The 22245-nt window shown below is 41.9% G+C and overlaps 2 protein-coding genes across 2 annotated transcripts in view; one reads left to right on the top strand and one right to left on the bottom strand.

Annotated features, from left to right (window-relative positions):
• Window positions 1–22245, bottom strand: part of LOC309703011 (uncharacterized protein) — a gene marked incomplete at its 3' end in the record, with an annotated part of 348344 nt that overhangs the window by 298533 nt on the left and 27566 nt on the right. The gene's annotated exons all lie outside the window — the stretch shown is intronic.
• LOC309702412 (protein NLRC3-like) overlaps window positions 7492–22245 on the top strand; it is a 33409-nt gene continuing 18655 nt past the window's right edge. Inside the window, exons 1-6 of the mRNA XM_082527130.1 lie at window positions 7492–7606; window positions 7691–7792; window positions 10024–10102; window positions 11907–12111; window positions 12263–14060; window positions 19066–19239. Of these exons, the coding sequence (XP_082383256.1) occupies window positions 7518–7606; window positions 7691–7792; window positions 10024–10102; window positions 11907–12111; window positions 12263–14060; window positions 19066–19239 (2447 nt within the window). The 5' untranslated portion in view covers window positions 7492–7517. The remainder of the gene's footprint in view (window positions 7607–7690; window positions 7793–10023; window positions 10103–11906; window positions 12112–12262; window positions 14061–19065; window positions 19240–22245) is intronic.

A 22245-nucleotide genomic window follows, 5' to 3' on the forward strand; every position in this document is an offset into this window, starting at 1 on the left:
CACAGAGTCATAGGATTGAGCCTGGTTTGAAAAGCAGCTGTTTAATGCAGCTGCTTAGAGTTCACACACAGTAGAAGAATCAGACTTGAGTCACATTTCAAACACTGGAAAAATACTCAGCAAGTAACAATGAAAACAGCACAGACTCAGTATATCCTGTTCAGTCCTGTGTTTGATATGAATGTGCTGTTCAGAGAGGATCTCATGTCCTCTTTTACAAAGCCTTTGTTTCATGATGTTTGTGTATAAATGAATGTAGGTGTGTTTCTAAGTGTGAAGGAGCCCTGGGAGAAAAGACTGAAGCTTGTGCCAAAGAACAAACAGGAAAGAAAGATCAGCATTAATGAAGACGAGCACAGAAGGAGCCCAAGCACGTGTTGCTTTTTCAGATTTCTCTAAAAGTGTGTGTTCATTTGTTCCATCCTTCACAACAAACAACAGCTGACAGACACACATGCACTCTGTGTCACTTCACAGGGGCTGATGAAAGTGGACACAGTAAAGGGAGAGCTGGACCTGCTCTACACATCCTGCACTCTGTTAACAGACTTTATTCTGCAGCATCAACAGATAAAAATATATGAAGATATAGAAACGTTTAACATTGTGACTGTTCACATTAGTGAAGCTGTTACTTTGCTGCCAGGTGGGAAAAGAAGCCTAAAGCTGAGTCTGATTAAACATCTGCTGCACCAGAGAGTTTCATGGCCCTGCTTTATCCTGTGCTTGCTGACCACCTCGTCCTGAAACCTCTTCATCATCCTCACAGTTGTGTGAAGAAAGAGGGAAGCAGGTGGAAACCATCTGTGCTGCTGTGTTCACTTGTGTGTGTGCGTCTATGGTCATATCTAATGTGTACCTACAGACAAACACAAACACCTGGCATTGCACAAGAGTCTCTATGGAGCAACCTGCAGATGTCAGAGATGTGATTAGAGGGTAAAGTGGACTAGTGAGAGCATCTATGTTGTTGTTGTCTGCTGGGGGACAGCATCAGCTCCAGAGATGCATCAGGATCAGCAAACTAATCTGCAAGGCTGCAAGTGTCACTGAAGGAGTTTGAGTCAGTGAGGGACTCAAACTCACACAGCTGGTCAAGAAGGCTCAGCAGCTGCTGTATTTCCTGAGGAGGCTGAGGAAATTTGGTATGTTGGCCAAGATCCTCAGCAGGTTCTACAGCTGCACTGTGGAGAGCAGCCTGACCAGCTGCATCACTGCATGGTACGGCAGCACTACTGCAAACCGCAAACGCCTGCAGAGAGTGATAACAACTGTGGAGAAGATCATCAGGACCCCGCTGCCCTCTCTGCAGAGCAGCTACCATCACAGAGTCCAGAGGAGAGACACACCTCTGCCCTCGAGACGAAGGTTCAGAAGTGTGAAATGTAGAACATCCAGACTCAACAACTCCATCTTCCCCACTGCTATCAGACTCCTGAACAGCTGACCGACCTCAAACTGCAGTTTGCACATCAGGTCACTTTGCACACTAAGTTCATTTTGCACATTAAACTCCATGTACATCCATGTACATCGACATCTGCAGACCACACGTGTCTTCAGTTACTTATTTGTACTTATTTGCTTTTCTTTCCAAGCTCCTTTGACAACATCATTCATAGAACAACTTCCAGCTTCTTTTGCTCGGCTACAGTTTGGATGGATTTGCATTTAAAGATGCAACAAGACTAAAATGGTTAGGGTCAGGAGGTCAAAGGTCAGAGCTCCTGTGGGTCTGAGGGCGGCCTCACGCTGGAGAAGGATGAAGGAGTCTGACCTGAGCCAGTGTTTGACATGAACACATCAGCACTGCTGTCAGTGAGCCTAACGACAGCCGTTAGCATCATTTCAGTGTTTCAGTCATAAAAACACTTCCTGTCTCTGTGGTGGTTACAGTGACATCATGCAGTTTGTGCTTTGACCTCCAGAGGGCGACAAATCAGCACAGACAGAGAGCTCCATTCAAACTTTGCTGCCATCAGGAATAATTCTTCAAATATAATCATCAGTGTTTGAGCAGTTATGATATCAGGGACAATCTAGACATGTGTGACAATACTGAACATGTCACATGACACACCTCAAACATCATGTGATCCACTCTCAGTCTGCACTTTCATTCATGACTTCAACAGGTTGAAATGAGCTTTGAAGAAACATTCAGTGAAATAAATCTTTCATGGATTCATGTGAGCAGCAGATGAACTTTGTACCAACAACATCTTCAATAACAGAGTCTGAATGAAGCTCAGGTGTTGATGCTGCTCACTGATTGGACGCTTGGTTTCAGCTCTGCTCTCAGTCTTTACTGCACAGGTGAAGGTAGAAAGTGTGACTGGATCTATAGACTGGAAACAGAGAAACATGCTGAACATTTGAAGCTTTGCAGCAGAAATGTTCATGTTACAAATACAGCAGAGCTGATCTGGGATCAGTGTGTTCACACCTGCAGCTACAACAAGGTTTCATGTCTCCACACGTCAGCATGTGAACTTTACTCTGACTCAGTCTGAGCAGTCAGACGGCATATTTTTAAAGTTAACACATCAGCACACACAGAGCTGAGCCCCTCCCACCTGTGCTGAGTTTCAGGTGGAGCCCCGCCTCCTTCCAGGAAGCAGCTCACCTGTGTGTCCGTGTTTAGTGTCCAGGTGTGGAGTGGAGCTTGTTGTTGGTGTGAAGAAACTGTAAGTTTGCTTTGTTTCCTCCTTTAACAGTTTGTCTTTAGGAACTTTACTGTTTGTTCAGCTCGTGTTTGATTTCTTCACACAACAAACTGTGTGTGTTTGTATTTCCGGTCTCTCCATTAAAGTCAGTGTGTAACGTTTTCCAACAAGGCCGAGTGTCTCCGCCATTTTCTGGCCTTGTGTGATCAGAGTCCGGGAATCAGACTAAACACACTGAATGTGGCCTGAGCTCAACCGGAGAGCCGCTGAGCTCCGGATGTTTTTATTTACATGCACAGCAGGAGACAGAGAGCGGACTTTGTAAATGAATACTTCGTATAGATGTGTGTTAGATACAGGCTCAACATGTCGGTCTTAAAAATACTGCGTCACAAACTGTTGGCTCCTCTCCAACAGGAAGAAGTGTTACAAAACACACAAAACTGAAACTCAACTTAGAACTACAGCTAGATCTGAAAAAAGTTAAAGTAGAAATAAAAACTGCACAAACAAACTAAAACTAAATTATTGAGAATGATCAATGAAATGATTTTGGAAAACTGATTAACATTTTACAGGAAATGGCCTGTTAGTGTTGTTAGTTTGGCTAAAAAAAAAGACTGAGTCACTGCTTTCAAAAAGTTCAGTTTTTATCATAAAATCTACATTAATCTACGTCAGTCCAGCCTCTGACCCCGTAAATATATAATAAATAAAAAATCAAATATAAACTGAAACAAGCAAACTCACCGTGGAAACTAACTGAAACTAAACAGAATTAAAAACACAAAGTGAAAAAGAAATGGAAATAAAAACGAATTAAAAATTACAAAACTACAACAACCTTGCTGTCTGTGGATATGTTTTGGGTGGAGGTTTCAGCCACCACAGACGTCTTCCTTCATTTGTCTGTAAGTCAGTGAGATCATTTAAAGATGGTTACACATCTGCCACAGTGTTAATTTAAAGTTCCCACCCTTTGTGTTCAGAGGCAGCAGGTGGAGGGACAGCAGAGGACTTTGTTTTTTAAAACAAATTTGATTCAGCAGGTCGGCCTCTGTTAAAAATATCACGAACTGTCCGCTCAGACTGTTCACACTGAAACAAAGATGGAGGATAAAACATGTTTTACATTTCTCAGACTGAACAAAAGTTACTGTATTAAGTTTAAAACACTGTTAATAAATCGGAACATTTAAAGATGCTTCAGTCACGGTTTTTATATTAATAGTAAGTCAGATGTTGAGCTTTGATGTGAAAAAAGTTTTTCTTTTTTCCTGGTGAGGAAAAAAGTTTGAAAAAAATCAGTTTAAAGTTTTATATATACATATTTGATTTGTACAGGACTCATATTTTAATACTAAAGTAAACCTTTTGTCTTCTGTCTGTACAAAATACCAGATATTAAAGTGCAGATGTTACAGATGTTTATATCTATATTTTATTATGAAACAGAACAAATGAACAGTTTAGCACAAACAAACGTTAACATGTAGATATTGTACTAAACTGCAGTGAATATGAACTCAAACTTTGACTTTTACAAGATTAAACTTTATAGTGACGTGTAGGAGAGGAACAGATGAACACTAACTCTGACATTTGAATACAAACGAGTGATTCTGAGCATTTTTTCTCACCTCATCATCTTATAATATATTTGCTTATTCTTCATAAACAGTAAAAAATCAGATCAGTGGATCTATTTTACCGTTTTAATGGCAGAATGGACAGAAGTTTTATATCTCTGTGTTTATTTTTGAGGGGATCACTGTATATCAGTACTGTTATAGTTTAATATTATTTCTGTTCAACTGCTTCAGCAAAAAAGCTTAAAGTTTGAAACCAGGAGTTTAACTTTGATCAGAGTTTCCATAGTGAGTTAAAAATATTTGCACAGCAGCTCCGAGAACTTTTATCAATATTTCTTTGAATCCTCTAAATTTCATTCATAGGTGTTGGACTGTTCATAGGTCTCAATAAAGTTTGTTTCAAAAGAAAAAGACTGACACAGACACGTCATCCGTCTGTGTTCATGTCACATGAAACTTAGTGGAAAATTCCTTCTTATGCTGCATTCAGGAGCACCAGTAAAACCTCGGTTCTCCAGAGATTAGAAACACTTTGGGTCACGTGAATGGCGGCCATGAAAACGACATTCTTGTATCAGAACCAAGAAATGTTGATTTCTCAGGGAACATTACTGATAATTAAGAGTTTAGAGAAAGACACAAACATATTTATTTTAATAAAAGCTGAACCTGCTCAGTGGACAAACAGAAATGTGTTACGGCCCTAGCAGGGCCTCCTCCTGAAGGTGTCTGTGTGGGAGTGTCCTTCAATGGCTTCCGCCTGAGGTGCCAGCTTTCCCTTTTACACAGCTGACTCTCATCAGTAATCAAAAGTATTTAATCCCAGGGAAAGGTGAGCTCTGGGCCAGAGTGCCATGTGAGTGGTTACAGCTAGTGAGCTGCTCTCTTTCTTTCTGGCTTACGTTTTACTTTATTGACCAACGCCTGAGTTTTGTTTGTTTTCTTAAATGGTGATAGCGGCTTGTCCGTCTCTTAGTTGAGCTAGTTTAATAAAACTCTTTAATTTAACCCCTTTGCCTTCTTGTCTCCTTTTTCTGACCCGGACACTTTTTGTTACTTCCCCCTCACCGCCTAGACCCCTCAGGGGAACGTAACAAATGAGACGAGATTAAATCTGACATCACCAAGTTAAACTGTCAGAAACTCTTCTGAAAATCTGCCTCCTCCCCCCCTGTGCTGAGCTTCAGGTGGAGTCCTGCCTCCTTCCAGGACGGCTGTAAGTTTGCTTTGTTTCCTCCTATAACAGTTTGTCTTTAGGAACTTTAGGGGCTTTTTCTCTCCTCATGAACATGATGTGAGACAGAGGACAGAGCTGCTTGTGTTCTGCTTTTTTGGGTTTCCCTCAATAAGCTGCTCCCTTTATGTTCTCAGTTCTTCTGTATCTAATGTCAGCATGTGAGTCATCTTCAAACACAAGCTGAACATGTTTTCATGGTAGCATCGGTAGGATTCATGGGAAAAGCACTGATTCAGGTCACTAACCAGGTTCAGGGGGATGACTGGAGTATTTCCCAAACAGAGACATCCTGCGGGGATCTTTGTTCTCTTGTAGACTCTGATATTGTTTCCAATGTTTCCAATAACAAAAGAGAAAATCTGTTTGATTCATTTTTCTTTCTTTCTTTTGTAGATATAGAGATATACCTCTAGGTTAGATTTATTTCTCTGAACCTCCACAGCTGCAGGTGGAGGAGATGGTGTCTCCATCAGCAGATTCAGTGGAAAGGCCGGACTTAAAGGAGGCTTCAAAAGGCTTCCAGACAGGATGAACTGGGCTAAGTGAAAGAGGATAGAAAGGATTGTTTTGAACTTTGAATCATATAAAATCATTCCTGTAGTGTATAAAAACATTGTAACATTTGAATGTCACAGCATATCTGAGTGAAGAATAAGTCAGTGTCATTAGCTTGTATAAAACAGCCTCAATTCACCAAAGACATCTTGCTTAACTATAGCTGAGAGCCAATAAGCAGATTTTTAGAGCCCAGATCGAAAAATGTCTAAGAACAGTTGGTTCATGGACCCTTGGTCTGAGGAACAGAATATAACAACACACTACTTAATCTAGTGAGTAACTAAGTAATGTACTGCATTACTTTTAAGAAAAGCAAGAAGAAGAACCCGAACAGAGCAAATCAGCATGTGAACTTTACCCTGACTCAGTCTGAGCAGTCAGACGGCTTTTTTTTTTTTTTTTTGGAGTAACACATAAAGGTGTGACACACACACACACTTAAATCCAATCTGAAGTGAGACTCAAAGTTCAGTTTGTACATAAACAGTAAAAGAAACTGCATTTACAGTATTTCACAGAACTGAGTACACTGATTTTCCTGCCTCCATCAGTCTGTGGAGGAGGTGGAGCTGCTGCTCTCACTGACACACTGACTGCAGAATGAGCTCAGCTGCTGTTCCACAGTAACTGCTGCGAGGTGGACACATCTGTTTGACCATAACCAGTTACTGTGTCAACAGCTGTTGGAGGTCAGGGGTCTTTATAATTACAGTGCAGGTGGATATGCATCCACCTGCACTGCACCATATGTATGCATATCTATGAAGCGCCTTGAGGTGACTTTTGTTGTGATTTGGCGCTATATAAATAAATTGAATTGAATTGAATGTAGTGTAGAACTGAATTAAACATGCTGATGTTATCTGTTTAAAATCCTTCATTACAAATATTGGATCTGCTTCAACAGGAAGTAATTATGACAACAATACAAAGGTTGTTGGGTTTGATATTTAGACTGACTTAATTAGATAATGGTAAATGGCCTGTATTTGTACAGCGCTTTACTAGTCCCTAAGGACCCCAAAGCACTTTACACAACCAGTCATCCACCCATTCAAACACACATTCACAGACTGGTGATGGCAGCTACATTGTAGCCACAGCCACCCTGGGGCGCACTGACAGAGGAAACATTCCACAACGTCAACACAACATCAACACAAGTACAGAAACAAACTGTCACTTCTAATTTTTCTTATTAATAGTGAATCAGTGTGTGTCAGTGAATGCATCGTGTGTGCTTCAGGCTCCATCTAGTGGTCTGATAGCAGAGCAGCTGATGGCAGCTTCCTCTGCCTCACACTGCTGTCTGACTGCATCCAGCTGACACTGAGATGAAGCAGGAAAGAAGCAGCTGATATTTGGACAGCACACATGATGAAAGGAGGATTTCAGCTGATGTGCACATGAATGATTTGTGTTTCCTCTGCAGGTAGAAAGTGTGTGTGAGCTGAATTGAGCAGCATGGATCAGTGTGAAGACAGAGAGGAGGGAGTCCCTCCCTCTAAAAGCACTCTGTGTGGGGAACATGAGAACCAGACCAAAGCTCAGAGGTGAGATGACCATCTCTAACTGTCCATGACTCTTCTCCATGTCACAGCTCAGCACTCACATCACTGCTGCATCATTATTCACAGGAACCAGCCTGGACCTCCACCCAGCTCTGTGTCCTTACAGAGTGACGCGTCTAAAGGTTGGCCCATTGATTTTAAAGTCCAGCCTGTGTCTGCTGCAGAGAGGTGAGCTGTTAGCAACATGAACTCTTTGATTAAACTGCTTGATGTTGTTGGATATAAACTACAAACACGTCGTTCCCTCAGTCCCATTTAAACTGTCTTTTAAAACAAGCCTTTGGCTTCTAAACAACTGAAAACCCACTTCAGCAAACAGGAAGTGATCAGAGCGTCCGTCCACTTCCTGTCAGGCCCTGCAAACATTTCATATTGAAGAAAAGTAGTTGACATCTCACATTTTTACTCCACCACATTCAACCATTGTGACATTTTACAGCATGAAACTCTTGTCACATGACTCCTGTTATGTTATAGAGTCATGTGACCACCAGGGAGGGATTTGTATGGATGAAACACATTCAAATCAATCTGATTCATCAATGGAAACATTTTTGGTGTAAATGCAGCAACACTGAAAACGCTGAAGATAAAAACACAACAGATGAAATATGAACAAATCGAGGCTTTGAATACACGTGTGTGTGTTTGAGACACAGAGATAAATGGATTGTGTGTCTGTCCTATTGCTGCGTGAGGATTTTATTGTAGATTTTGTGCGTGTACACTTTTGACCACGAAGGTGTTGAAAGGGCGTAAAACAGTTGGAGGCACAAGAGTGAACACTAGTGCTGTCAGTAGATTAAAAATGACTAATTAATGACACAATCTTCTGTCATTAATCCTGATTAATCACAATTACTTGATCAATAGCTGCAGTTACATTTTTCCAACTTTATATTTAAGCCTGTAACAGACGTTTACACCATATAATGAAGTCAATGCAGAATAAACACAAAGAATGTTAAACGCTTCAATTCAAAGAGACTTTGAATAGTTTTCAGTCTTTAACTCAGCTTCTCTGCTGTAAATACAACTTTGTAACAAACATATATACTAAAAGCTAAGTGTGCACTAATATATAATCATATATAATCTATATTACTGCTGTTAATGAAAATGTTTAATCAGACTCATCACAGGGTTACTGTGGATTCATTTGGATTAATCACCATTAAACATCATTTTTAATGTAAACGAATCAAATTTCATTTCATGAGCAAACAGACTCGAGAGAAAAGGGCAAATTTACACACTTAACATGTTTATTGAACATGTAAACATTGATTAAGCTCCTGAATGAGCCGACCCCCCCAGGGACAGTCCTGCATGCTAATGATGGGCTCTGCTCTGTACCTGCAGGATTCTGTCAGCCACAAACTCCTCAGCTGATCCTGAATCTGAGCCCATCTGTCAAACCATCATTTTCTTCACAGGTCTGTGGAGGTGGCACTGATCCTGCAGCAGTCTAACACTCTCTGTCACTCTTCTTCAAGTCTTTGACACGAGGAACCAAAACTATGTTATTAACAACACTAACAGGTCTGCAGTTTGTCCACTTGGCAGTTGTGTCATCAGTGCTTTGCATTGCTGTGATATTTTAAGCTGGAAGTGCTTCGGTGAAAAGAAAATTCCTTCTGTCACGATGTGCAGAATCCTTCATGTTGGTCGGCTGGTCCGTCTTTTTTTTTTTTTAATGCTCAAACTTTCCATCGGGAGGTCAGTGTGTGTTTGTCATCTTCCATATTGAGCTGATTGGTTCAGCTGCCGTCACTAACAGATGTGCTGCACATCTGCACGTGTGCAAAGGTAACTCTACTTGGACAAACTGCTCGAAGTGCGTTGATAGAAACATTTCAGGGATTTTGAGTCGTTCTGCATCCAGATGTGTCGTGTTAAAGGTTTTTATCATGTTAATCATGATAACAGATGAACCCCTAACCCTAACCCTACATGTTAATTTTGACAGCACTGGTAAATCCTTTTTAATGTTCTTCTGTCAGATCATTGATTAGACTCGACTCCAAATACGAGACTCAGAAAACTCAAAACTCAAATCAAAGCAATGAGAAAAGGACTTCTTGTGTTAGAATGAAAACATATGGAAGTGGTCAGGTTTCAAACACTCGATGAATCTGCTGCACAGTTACATTCAGGGACCTTTGGCCTCCTGAGAGCATTAGTTGATGGTTCATCACAGTTTTCTCAAAGTTTCCTCTGAGCTTCTGCAGCATCATCACTTCCATCACTGATGAAAGAAAGTTCATAGAAAACAGAAAATATATCTTCAGAATCTGAGAGTCTAAAACTTGACAGACTTGATTCAGATGAAGTTATTTGAGCAGAAAGTCCTGGATCTTTATCCTGTGTTGATCTAATCCTTCATGGTTCCTCCACAGAGTGGACCAGCAGAGCTCAGAGGTTCCCAGTGGTCAGTCTGCCCAGCAGCATCAAACACAGCTGGACTCCATATTTATGGTCTGTACATGTACAACAACTACTTTATTATTAATAATAATGCATTTATTTATAGGTCCCTTTCAGAACACCAAGGACTCTGTGGACTAAATGACCAAAAGAAAACTAACTTTGAAATCAGACGGTGCAAATGTGATCACAGGGAAACGTTTTAAACATCGAGGCTTTAAACAGAAACCAAAGTGAAACAGTTTGTAGTCGAGATCAGTGGGGATGAAGCTGAATAACTGTTTCTTCAATAACTTTGAGCTCTTAAAAAAACAAAAACCAGCTGAAAGTCTGGCTGCTCTTATGAAAAGTACAGAGAAATTATGGGTCGCTCAACACTTGTGCACAATATAAGAGTTTAAATAAATCTAAAGAATAACTCAAAGTCCTACAATCATACTGAGAAAATCATCTACAGCTAACTATCCAAGTGGATTTGTTTAAGACAGCTCCATCTGCTGGTGGCCCTCTGCAGGTGCATGAAAGGGGCGTGTTTATAGTGAAAGTAGGGAAGGAGGAGGACTCTCAGCAGCTTCCAGCTCATATTCACACATTTGACTTCTCACTGAAAGCAGCAAGTTTGAGTGTCTGTACCTTAGTTAGAAGAGATAACATGTCAGTAGTAATTAGAGTTGATTGAGCAATGCTGTCCTTGTAATGTAGTTTATGATTTTTATGGACAAGTCCAGTTTTTCTGTAGAGCCTCTCAAGTTGGTGACAGCAGCAGTGGAAGTTCACGTGTAAACCAGAGCAGCAAATCAGGTCCAAATGTGTTGTTCACAGTGAGTGGGATCATCAGTGTGCTGCTATGTTAACCTCCTGCAGCAGGATGTCTTTGGTCAGAGAATGGATAGATCACTAAGTCATTGTTGAGTTTAGGGAGACAGTAGACAGTTGGAGGAGGTTCAGCCAGTTGACACACAGTAGATAAAAATAACTGAAGGCAGGAGCAGACACCTGTATGACTTTCCACCTCTCACATAGATTATTGTCCCTGGGCAGCGCCACAGGGCTGGTAGATGTAAACAAAGCTGGAGGAGAGGATTTATTCATCTGAGAAAAGTCACAGAGTTGTGTCTTGATGCTCAATCATCCAGGTACGTAAATCCCCAAAAGCTTGATTCTGTTCATCTGGATGTTTTCAGTGGGAGAAACGTTTCATCATCATCAGGTGACTTCTTCAGTCTCAGCTGACTGCAGGTTTCAATCTCATAAACAGGACATTTGTATAATAACTGAAACCAGCCCACTGAAGGAACAATGGGCTGGGAGGTCAGTTCATTGATCATTGGTACGCATATTGTCAGGACCATTGATCAACAACCACTGATCAATGCCCATGAGTCCAGTTTCAAGTTCTTCTGCTTCGCTGGCTGCTGTGTCTGTGGGGATGGTGTTTGTTCTGTGTTGTAGCGTCCTGATGACGCCCAGTTTGTGCTCCAGTGGATGATGAGAGTCAAACCTTAAATACTGATCTGTATGTGTAAACAGAGTGAACCTTTAAGACCAGTTGTCTGTACGATCAACTCAGTCACCTGAAACATCTCCAAGTTTCTGGCTTTGATCATCAACCTGTTGGTAGTTCAGCTCTGAACACCAGTGAAATGTTTCTCCCACTGAAATCGCTGCATTCATATGAACAGAATCAACGTTTTGGGATCATGGAGTTGTGGACAAAGTCTCAGTTAATCAGATAAAGTCAAACCTATAATTGGTAAAGAGTTCGTGGATGATATGCCCCTTGATCGTAAAGAAGTGGATGTTGTGTGGACTAAAGTTCAGAGTGGTGGGTCATTCATAAAGTATTCTGTTCCAGCTTCTGGAGGACAACATCATCACTTTTGTGAAGAACGAGCTGAAGAAGATCCAGAAGGCTCTGAATCCAAATAAGCCCCAGTGCTTGGAGTTTCAGAGGGAGGTTGATGAGCAGAGGAGAAACAGCAGAGAGGCATTTGTGAAGATCACAGTGGACTTCCTGAGGAGAATGAAGCAGGAGGAGCTGGCTGACCGTCTGCAGAGACGTAAGAGGATTTATCTAAAGATTTAAGCTGCTGGATAAATGAGACACTTGTGACACCAGTGTGTTCAGTCATTTCTCAGTGGGTCAGAAATTGTCATCAGCATTTTGTAAAATGTGATTGTTAAAGTTGTATTTTTATTATTATTATTCAGAACTTCCAGCTGCAGTTTGTCATCGTAACCTTAAGTCTAAGCTGAAGAAGAAGTTCCAGTGTGTGTTTGAGGGCATCGCTAAAGCAGGAAACCCAACCCTCCTGAATCAGATCTACACAGAGCTCTACATCACAGAGGGAGGGACTGCAGAGGTCAATGATGAACATGAGGTCAGACAGATTGAAACAGCATCCAGGAAACCAGACAGACCAGAAACAACAATCAGACAAGAAGACATCTTTAAAGCCTCACCTGGAAGAGATGAACCAATCAGAACAGTGCTGACAAAGGGAGTGGCTGGCATTGGGAAAACAGTCTTAACACAGAAATACAGCCTGGACTGGGCTGAAGACAAAGCCATCCAGGACATCCAGTTCATATTTCCATTCACTTTCAGAGAGCTGAATGTGCTGAAAGAGGAAAAGTTCAGCTTGGTGGGACTTGTTCATCACTTCTTTACTGAAACCAAAGAAGCAGGAATCTGCAGCTTTGAAGACTTCCAGGTTGTGTTCATCTTTGATGGTCTGGATGAGTGTCGACTTCCTCTGGACTTCCACAAAACTACAATCCTAACTGACCCTAGAAAGTCCACCTCAGTGGATGTGCTGCTGATAAACCTCATCAGGGGGAAACTGCTTCCCTCTGCTCGCCTCTGGATAACCACACGACCTGCAGCAGCCAATGAGATCCCTCCTGACTGTGTTGGCATGGTGACAGAGGTCAGAGGGTTCACTGACCCACAGAAGGAGGAGTACTTCAGGAAGAGATTCAGAGATGAGGAGCAGGCCAGCAGGATCATCTCCCACATCAAGACATCACCAAGCCTCCACATCATGTGTCACATCCCAGTCTTCTGCTGGATCACTGCTACAGTTCTGGAGGATGTGCTGGAAACCAGAGAGGGAGGACAGCTGCCCAACACCCTGACTGAGATGTACATCCACTTCCTGGTGGTTCAGGCCAAAGTGAAGAAGGTCAAGTATGATGGAGGAACTGAGACAGATCCACACTGGAATAAAAAGAACAGGAAGATGATTAAATCTCTGGGAAAACTGGCTTTTGATCAGCTGCAGAAAGGAAACCTGATCTTCTATGAATCAGACCTGACAGAGTGTGGCATCGATATCAGAGCAGCCTCAGTGTACTCAGGAGTGTTCACACAGATCTTTAAAGAGGAGAGAGGACTGTACCAGGACAAGGTGTTCTGCTTCATCCATCTGAGTGTTCAGGAGTTTCTGGCTGCTCTTCATGTCCATCTGACCTTCAGCAACTCTGGACTCAATCTGCTGGAACAACAACAAACAACCTCCCAGAAGTCTGAAACAGGAGATTCTGCAAAGAAACACTTCTACCAGAGTGCTGTGAACAAGGCCTTGCAGAGTCCAAATGGACACCTGGACTTGTTCCTCCGCTTCCTCCTGGGTCTTTCACTGCAGACCAATCAGACTCTCCTACGAGGTCTGATGACACAAACAGGAAGTAGCTCACAGACCAATCAGAAAACAGTCCAGTATATCAAGAAGAAGCTCAGTGAGAATCTGTCTGCAGAGAAAAGCATCAATCTGTTCCACTGTCTGAATGAACTGAATGATCGTTCTCTAGTGGAGGAGATCCAACAGTCCCTGAGATCAGGAAGTCTCTCCACAGATGAACTGTCTCCTGCTCAGTGGTCAGCTCTGGTCTTCATCTTACTGTCATCAGAAAAAGATCTGGATGTGTTTGACCTGAAGAAATACTTTGCTTCAGAGGAGGCTCTTCTGAGGCTGCTGCCAGTGGTCAAAGCCTCCAACAAAGCTCTGTGAGTACATTTGTACTCATGTCTTTACTTTTAACATCCAACTGTGTCAGTAATTTATTTCACCAGGTTTTCTGTCTTTGTATGAATTTGTAAAGTTTTGGGATTTCTCCAATACAACTGTGACCTCTTTGATGCCTCCAGAACTCAAGACGCTGGATTCACCATAAACTCTGATCATCACTGCTGCTGTTATGTTATCAGTCTTTGTTTAACCCTTTAAGACCTACTATAGAACCAAGTCCGCCAGAGCTTATATTATATTTTTAGATGCTGTGGAGCCATTTTTGGGAGCATTTCAAGTTGCTATACATCAATACAACAATTATAGCCCAGATTTTAATAATATGTATTCATTAAGTGCATGGTAATTACATAAATTGCAAAAAAGTGCAATAAACTACAAAAAAATTGAAAATCGCTTTTGTTTTTTTAACATATATTTCTAGTTAGAAAAATTTAAGAGGCTTATCCCTCAAAACTGTAAATACAAAAAAGTTGCACAAAATAGTTTCCCACCAAAGGAAATTTATTTTGAGTGTCTTCATAGTTTTATTTTTGAAATACACCAATTTTTATACACTGCAGGAAAAACGAAAATAAATATTATACTGCAAATTTGCAAAAAAGCAGCATATGCATCAAAATAAACTATTTCCAGCAGTGCAATATGAGTCCTAAGCATCCCAGAAACGACACAGAAAGTCATGAAGTCAAACATAACTTTTAAAAAGAGCAGTATAGGCCCTGAGGCCCTGATGGTAAAAAAGACTACATTTCCGCGAAAATGACGTCACTTCCGGTTTCGGGCAGGTAATGGCGGACATGCAAAAGTTCGCACTGATGTCTATTCCAACATAGGAAGTGTTATGAACAGCTGATCGGATCGACAAAGCGTGTTTCTGGAATATTATGCTTTTGTTGCTGCAAGCGCTTTTTATGCAGTTTTTGCAAAGCTATATGTGGAAGGAAACCGTGACCTAGGACAAGCTGATGGCATAAGATGTAAGTACAACTCCTCAGGTTTCATATGCAAAAAAAAATTATTGCGCTAGCTTACGCGGTTGGAGAGCTACCGGGATTTAAAAATACACTGAACAAAAATATAAACGCAACACCTTTGTTACTGCTCCCATTCCCCATGGGATGGACGTAGAGACCTAAAATTCATTCCAGATACACAATATAACCATCCCTCCCAAACAGTGGTCACAAATCAGTCCAAATGTGTGGTAGTGGGCACATCTGCCATATTGAGATAATCCATCCCACCTCACAGGTGTGCCACATCAGGATGCTGATCTGACATCATGAGTAGTGCACAGGTGTACCTCAGACTGCCCACAACAAAAGGCCACCCTGGAATGTGCAGTTTTGTCTCACAGCAAAATGCCACAGATGCCACAAGCAATGAGGGAGCGTGCAACTGGCATGCTGACAGCAGGAATGTCAACCAGATCTGTCGCCCGTGCATTGAATGTTCATTTCTCAACCATAAGCCGTCTCCACAGGCGTTTCAGAGAATATGGCAGCACATACAACCGGCCTCACAACCGCAGACCTCGTGTAACCACACCAGCCCAGGACCTCCACATCCAGCAGGTTCACCTCCAAGATCGTCTGAGACCAGCCACCCAGACAGCTGCTGGAACAATTGGTTTGCACAACCAAACAATTTCTGCACAAACTGTCAGAAACCGCATGCCCGTCGTCCTCATCGGGGTCTTGACCTGACTCCAGCTCGTCGCCGTAACAGACTTGTGTGGGCAAATGCTCACATTCGATGGCGTCTGGCACGTTGGAGAGGTGTGCGCTTCACGGATGAATCATGGTTCACATTGTTCAGGGCAGATGGCAGCTGAGAATGTCCCAGTTCTTGCATGGCCAGCATACTCACCGGACATGTCACCCATTGAGCATGTTCGGGATGTGCTTGACCGGCGTATACGACAGCGTGTACCAGTTCCCACGAATATCCAACAACCTCGCACAGCCATTGAAGTGGAGTGGACCAACATTCCACAGGCCACAATTGACAATCTGATAGACTCCATGCGACGATGTGTTGCACTGCATGAGGCAAATGGTGGTCACACCAGATACTGACCGGTTCTGGGTCCCCAGACCCCCAATAGCGCAAAAAACTGCACATTCCAGGGTGGCCTTTTATTGTGGGCAGTCTGAGGTACACCTGTGCACTACTCATGATGTCAGATCAGCATCCTGATGTGGCACACCTGTGAGGTGGGATGGATTATCTCAATATGGCAGATGTGCCCACTACCACACATTTGGACTGATTTGTGACCACTGTTTGGGAGGGATGGTTATATTGTGTATCTGGAATGAATTTTAGGTCTCTACGTCCATCCCATGGGGAATGGGAGCAGTAACAAAGGTGTTGCGTTTATATTTTTGTTGAGTGTAGTTACGTAAAACAGAGCGTGCCCGCTCCGACCGGCTCTAAAGGGTTAAACACTTAGGCTGCATGTGCCTGATGTTGTGATACTTTATATTCACATGCATGCTCCTAGATACATTTCTACTGCAGGTCTATTTTTAGTCACAAATGTTGGTGAAACACTTGCTTTTACATGCATGGTGGGTCCTGCATTAAAGAAAGCATTTGAATTACTCAGTGAATCCTGGCAGCCAGAGAAACATCCTTAGTTCCACTTTAAACTAAACTCTGCTTCGGTCTTCCACAGTGTGTTTGTTGTTTCTTTGTTGTTGTTGGCCTGCTCTCTCCTCTCACTCCAATCTGGTTGCAGCAGATGTTTGTCCCTCCCTGAACCTGCAGACTTGGGTGCAGCACCTCAGTTCATCTTCAGTCTGAAACCAGCTGTTGTAGCTATATCCCCTCAAGCACACCTTCCCTGGTCATCTCTGCTGTGGTTGCTATAAAATGTAATCTTGATTTTAAAAAAGAACAAAAAACCTCAAGTTAGACTTGATGCCATTTGTTGGCAGCATGGTGCCTGTTTGTCTTTGATGATAAACTGCAGCACAGTCTAAAGCAAACCTTCTGACTTTATTGACTTTATGCATGTATATATTCTTCCTGTTCACCTTGGACACACAACAGCTCTCTGTTTGTTGTGATTGGATCTAGAACAGCCAACATATCCTAATCTAGATGATTTCTAAGGTGGTATCTGGGAGGAAAAGTTAAGAATCAGCTTGGATGGCCTGTACTGTATGATGGCCTTGGTTGCACCACATTGATAGCCATGCAGGGTGGTTCACTCCTTGTGCAAGAAGACCGAGGAGTGAGCCACCCTTGGTCAAAGCTTGGCCATTCAAGCTCACTGTTTTCCCCTTGTTGGTTGATGATAGTATTTTTTTTACCTGACTTATAGTCATCATTGTCTTCAAATTAACTCACACACTGCTGACTGCTGTAGCTTACCTGGCTGAGCAGGTGACCCATGTACTGAAGGTTAGAGTCATGACTCCAGGGCCTGGTTTGAGTCTGCCCAAGACCATTTCCTGTGTGTTATTCTCCTCACTTCTCCCTCCCTTCCTGTCTTCTTTGTCCTATACAGTGAAGACAAAAGGCCTCAAGTTCTGAAAACTCTTCCCCTTCATCATCTTCCATCTCTCTCATCTAAAATCTCCAGTATTCTCTGAGTAGAGAATCTTTTCACAATCTTGAATGATAAGGATCCAAGTGGGTAAAGTTATTTATTTGTTGTTCCTATTTGCAGCTGGGATAGATTAAGAAAAACTCTCGGCTGCCCAAATTACATCCAGTTTAGAAGACAAACATTGAGTGAAGTGTTTGTTTCATCATCCTTCACAACTCATCAACCAGGTGTCACAAACTGCAGCAGGACAGTACAAAGCATGTCATACTGGATGGCTGCAACAACCAGAGTTTTACCTACCTTTGGTATTTCGTGACAGCATGAGCGTAATATTTACTGAACAGAGTCGTCTTCTGTAATCTTTTCAGATTCAGATTCAGAACACTGTATTTATTTTCAAGGGGCAATTAGGATACTGAGCTTTCCAACCATACATACAATACACAAACATCACATTGGGGAGACGGGTCAGGCTAGGTAGCTGGCCGGTCAGCCGCTAGAGCAGCGACTCGGAACCGAACAGCAGAAAATGCACAACATCAGGAAAGATGAGGAGAAAAAAGAACTCCTCCCAGACTGAGCTCCAACAGGGATGGGTAAAAGGTGAGAGACAGCCGGTGTAGACAGCGCACCCGGGCCTGCAGTATTTGCGCTGGTCCCCTCGACCCACCGTCTGCACCGGGAGGGGATAAGCCTGCTTAGGATGGGAAGGAACAGTCTAAACACCGTCTGTTATCAGGGTGAGATTTGTTATGTTCAGCCTTGAGACCACAACTGGCGCCGGTATGTTAGCCGCATGAGATGATTGTGGCTTTCTTTGGTGCGAACAACTGCATGTCAATTTCACAGCTGATCTAACAGTCCGTCACTCGTCTCCCAATCTCCCGTTGGAGAGCCACGAGCTTCTCCGAGAGGTTATCGGTTTTGCGCTCAAAGAGCAAAGTCTGAGAACTCACGACCGCCATGAGCTTCTTCAAGATCTTATCCGTGCTGCGTTCAATGAACCCATTTTGAGAAGTCACGACCCGTCCCATTGTTTTAGTCACAGCGGGCAGCCTTGTGGGGGTTTGAACAGCTGATTCCGCTTTCTTTAATCTTCAATAAGCCAGGGCCAAGCCAGCTCAGATCAGCAAGAACCCTTTGCTGCTGTGAATGTCCGTGCTGCTATATTTCAGGATCAGGCTCTAAATGTACAAATGGATCTGAGAAGATTTCCAATCATGTTTCTACTAGATTTACAGTTTGTTTTCATGTCTTCTGACTCAGATGGTGGAGCAGGTGGAGCTTACAAGGAGTAAGTGCTGCTATAGAAGAAGAGTTGTGTTTTAATGAAGCTATTCAGTTAACCAATAATTGTATTGCATGCTGGCATTAAAAATGTTTCATTTGACTGATTTAATTGTTTGTTTATTTTCTTCCAGACTGAGTGGCTGTAACCTCTCAGAGAGAAGCTGTGATGCTCTGTCCTCAGTTCTCAACTCCCAGCCCTCTAGTCTGAAAGAGCTGGACCTGAGTAACAATGACCTGCGGGATTCAGGGGTGAAGCTTCTGTCTGCTGCACTGCAGAGTCCACATTGTACACTGGAAACTCTCAGGTCAGGATCCAAACATATTAAATGATATCATTGTTTAAACAACCAAGCTTTATAGAATTGGCAGGTGAACTTTTCTTTATCTTTGGATTGCTTAGGAGATTCTTAATTACTGTCTGAAGATTTTTTTACAGTCGCATATTTTGTTTTAATGGTCAAACAGAATTATTGTTCAGTTCAATGAGCAGGTAGCTGTGAGATTCATAATAATGAGGTATATTTGTATTAAAGATGACTAAACTTGAACAGTAGCTGTGAGTTACTTTGTTTACTCATGTGTGCTGATGTTGTGAGTAATTTAAAGCTGAAGTAAACTTGTAATGAGTTTAATAGAGTTTCTGAAGTAAGTGTACTTGGAGACATTTATGTGTTTACTAAAGTCCAGGAGCAGGAGGCTGTGTGTAGCATAGATGAACCCAGACCTCAGCTTTGTCTCCTGGTTTCTGTTGCTGCTGTTACAGTTTCCCCTCATCGTTCCTTCAACAGTCTCCTCACTGTAACAAATCAAAGTGTTACTGTATAGATTCACGTCTGAATGTTGCCATGTGCTATTAAAACTGAAAGCGATGTTTCATACACCCACGTGGTTCAGCCACACAGTAACTGATGGTAAATAATGTTTGTGTTGAGCACATCGTACAGGTCAGCTGCTCCACACAGATCTCAGGTTTACATGCTGGAACAGTTTGTGATCATGAAGGATAAACCTCACTTCCTCTTTGTTTCATACAGATGTGACATGAACAATAACACATTCATGAAATCCTTTTAGGAACACAACACTATTGTAGCTGGAGAATATATTTGAATGTAGGATAATGTAGGGGATCATAAACAACAGTAATAACTAACCACCACCTCACCATTTGGGTTGGTAGCTGCATGTTGATTGATGAAGTCATTTTCTTCTTCCTCCATTTCTACCTTATTAACATCAGATTAAAAGCTGCACAGAGACAGGCCCTGGAGATGTTTAGCCAACACCGGTGTTATAGCGAGCAAAGTGGCTGATGATGAGGTGAAGCCACATTAATGACAACGTGTACAACCATTGGAGATGTGAGCAGGACAGACGGAACAATTGACGGACAAAGTGTGGACTTTATACCAGTTTTTAAATTGTGTTGATCGGCCACGTAAAACCAGAGTTATGATAAAATGTCTGCAATGTTTGGTTTTCTTCCTGAATAGTATTGTTGTTTATAACAATGATAGTATTCAGTATTTATTGCAACAAACTTTGTTGTTTGCAAAACTCAGTAACTTTTTTGAAGAAGTAACTATATAATTAATTGCCCAACATTGGTCATTATATCCTGTATTTTGCAGACAGAGTTACAGACTCTCTCCCAGACCACAGACTCATAATACAAGTCAGAGCTTTATAAAAATAGAAAAAATAAAGTTGTGTTTTCAAAATTGGAGTTCAAGTTATTTTTACTTCCAATAGTGTTAACATGCTACAGGTCATGAACAAGGTTGTTTTTAATTTTCATAGTAAGTGGGCTAAAACAGTTAATTAAAAGTAGTCTAACATAAATGTAAATGCTGTAATTTGATTACTTTAATAAACCATGTAACTTGGATGGATAAGATGCTGGCGTGACCACAGTGCACACGTCTGCTGTTGCTCACAGTGGTCCAAGGGACGCTCAGGGAGTTTGTGTGTTTGCTCAGACACATGAAACATTAGAGGGAACATTGGCGGTGACTGGCAGGGAAAAGGGGAATGATAAGACTTACTGTAAATATCATGTATCTATTGAAAAAGGAATGACTAAAATGTTCCAGCTGAAAAATGAAATCAGTTTCAGTTTATGAGCTCTGTTTGTTTTCTTTACAGTTCTAACCTTTTATATTGAAATGAGCTGCTCATCCCTGTTTAGATGACCTGCATAAAACAATACAGAGCACATTGGGCTGAATATGGAAAGGAATCATCACAGTACAGCTTCACTGAAGCCTTAAAGTCTCTGATATGAGATGAGAAATGAAGCAGCCAGAGCTTTTTCATGAGTGGAAATCTGTTAGTGGAGACTAACAGCCTCGGCAGCAGAGGGGAGAAAGACTGTAACACCACCACTTTACTCTGTTCTACCTGTCACATCATTTTATCAGGAAACATATATGCTCATGTTTTTACTATGTTTGTCTTGAAGATGTAAGAAGATCACATGGTGCTTTTTATTATTGTGTTGGTTTGTTTCCTGTCTCTTGGATGGAGCCCAGCTGTGCGTGGCCCCTGGGCCTGTGGTCAGAGTGTGTGTTGGATAATCCGGCCCAGGATGAGGCCAAACTGACATGGGATGAAATGTCTGTCACATAATTGAGCCTAATTTAAAAACATCCTCCATAAATATTGAATAATAACAATAATAAAGGGTCAGAAGATGACTTGTTGGAATGAAAATGATCTTGTAGTTTGTCTGCTTTAATAATGTGACTGGAAAAAAGGTGTTGGACTTCAAATATGTCCATTTCTTTCACACTTCACCTTTAAAAGTGAAGCCACGTTGTACCTTGAAGGAAAAACACGAATTTTTCCTGTTTTTATGACAAATGTACGACTTTAATGTGAAACATTCCGAGGTTTTTCTCTTGTGTTTGTTTGAAGCTGCTTCCTGTTGGCTTCAGCTGTTTGGAGTTTCCATTTTCTAAACTTCTACATTCTGAACCTTATTCAGCTCTGAACAGATGATGAAACACTGAATGATTTCAAGCTCACACTTTGTCTAATAAACTTACATCTTTCATTCTTCATACAGATTGTTTGGCTGTGATTTGTCAGAGATCAGCTGTGATTATCTGGTAGCAGCGCTGAAGTCCAACCCCTCGTATCCCAGAGTGCTGGACCTGAGTGGAACCTACAACAACCTGCAGGATTCAGGAGTGAAGCAGCTGTGTGTTCTTCTGGAGAATCCACGATGTCGATTTGAAACTCTGAGGTCAGTCACATGTTTTAGTTGTGCTGACACTGTGGATCAGTAGGCCCACACACCTCTATACAGG

The sequence above is a fragment of the Aulonocara stuartgranti genome (genome assembly GCF_965226115.1).
Source record: "Aulonocara stuartgranti genome assembly, chromosome: 3".
Lineage (NCBI taxonomy): Eukaryota > Metazoa > Chordata > Actinopteri > Cichliformes > Cichlidae > Aulonocara > Aulonocara stuartgranti.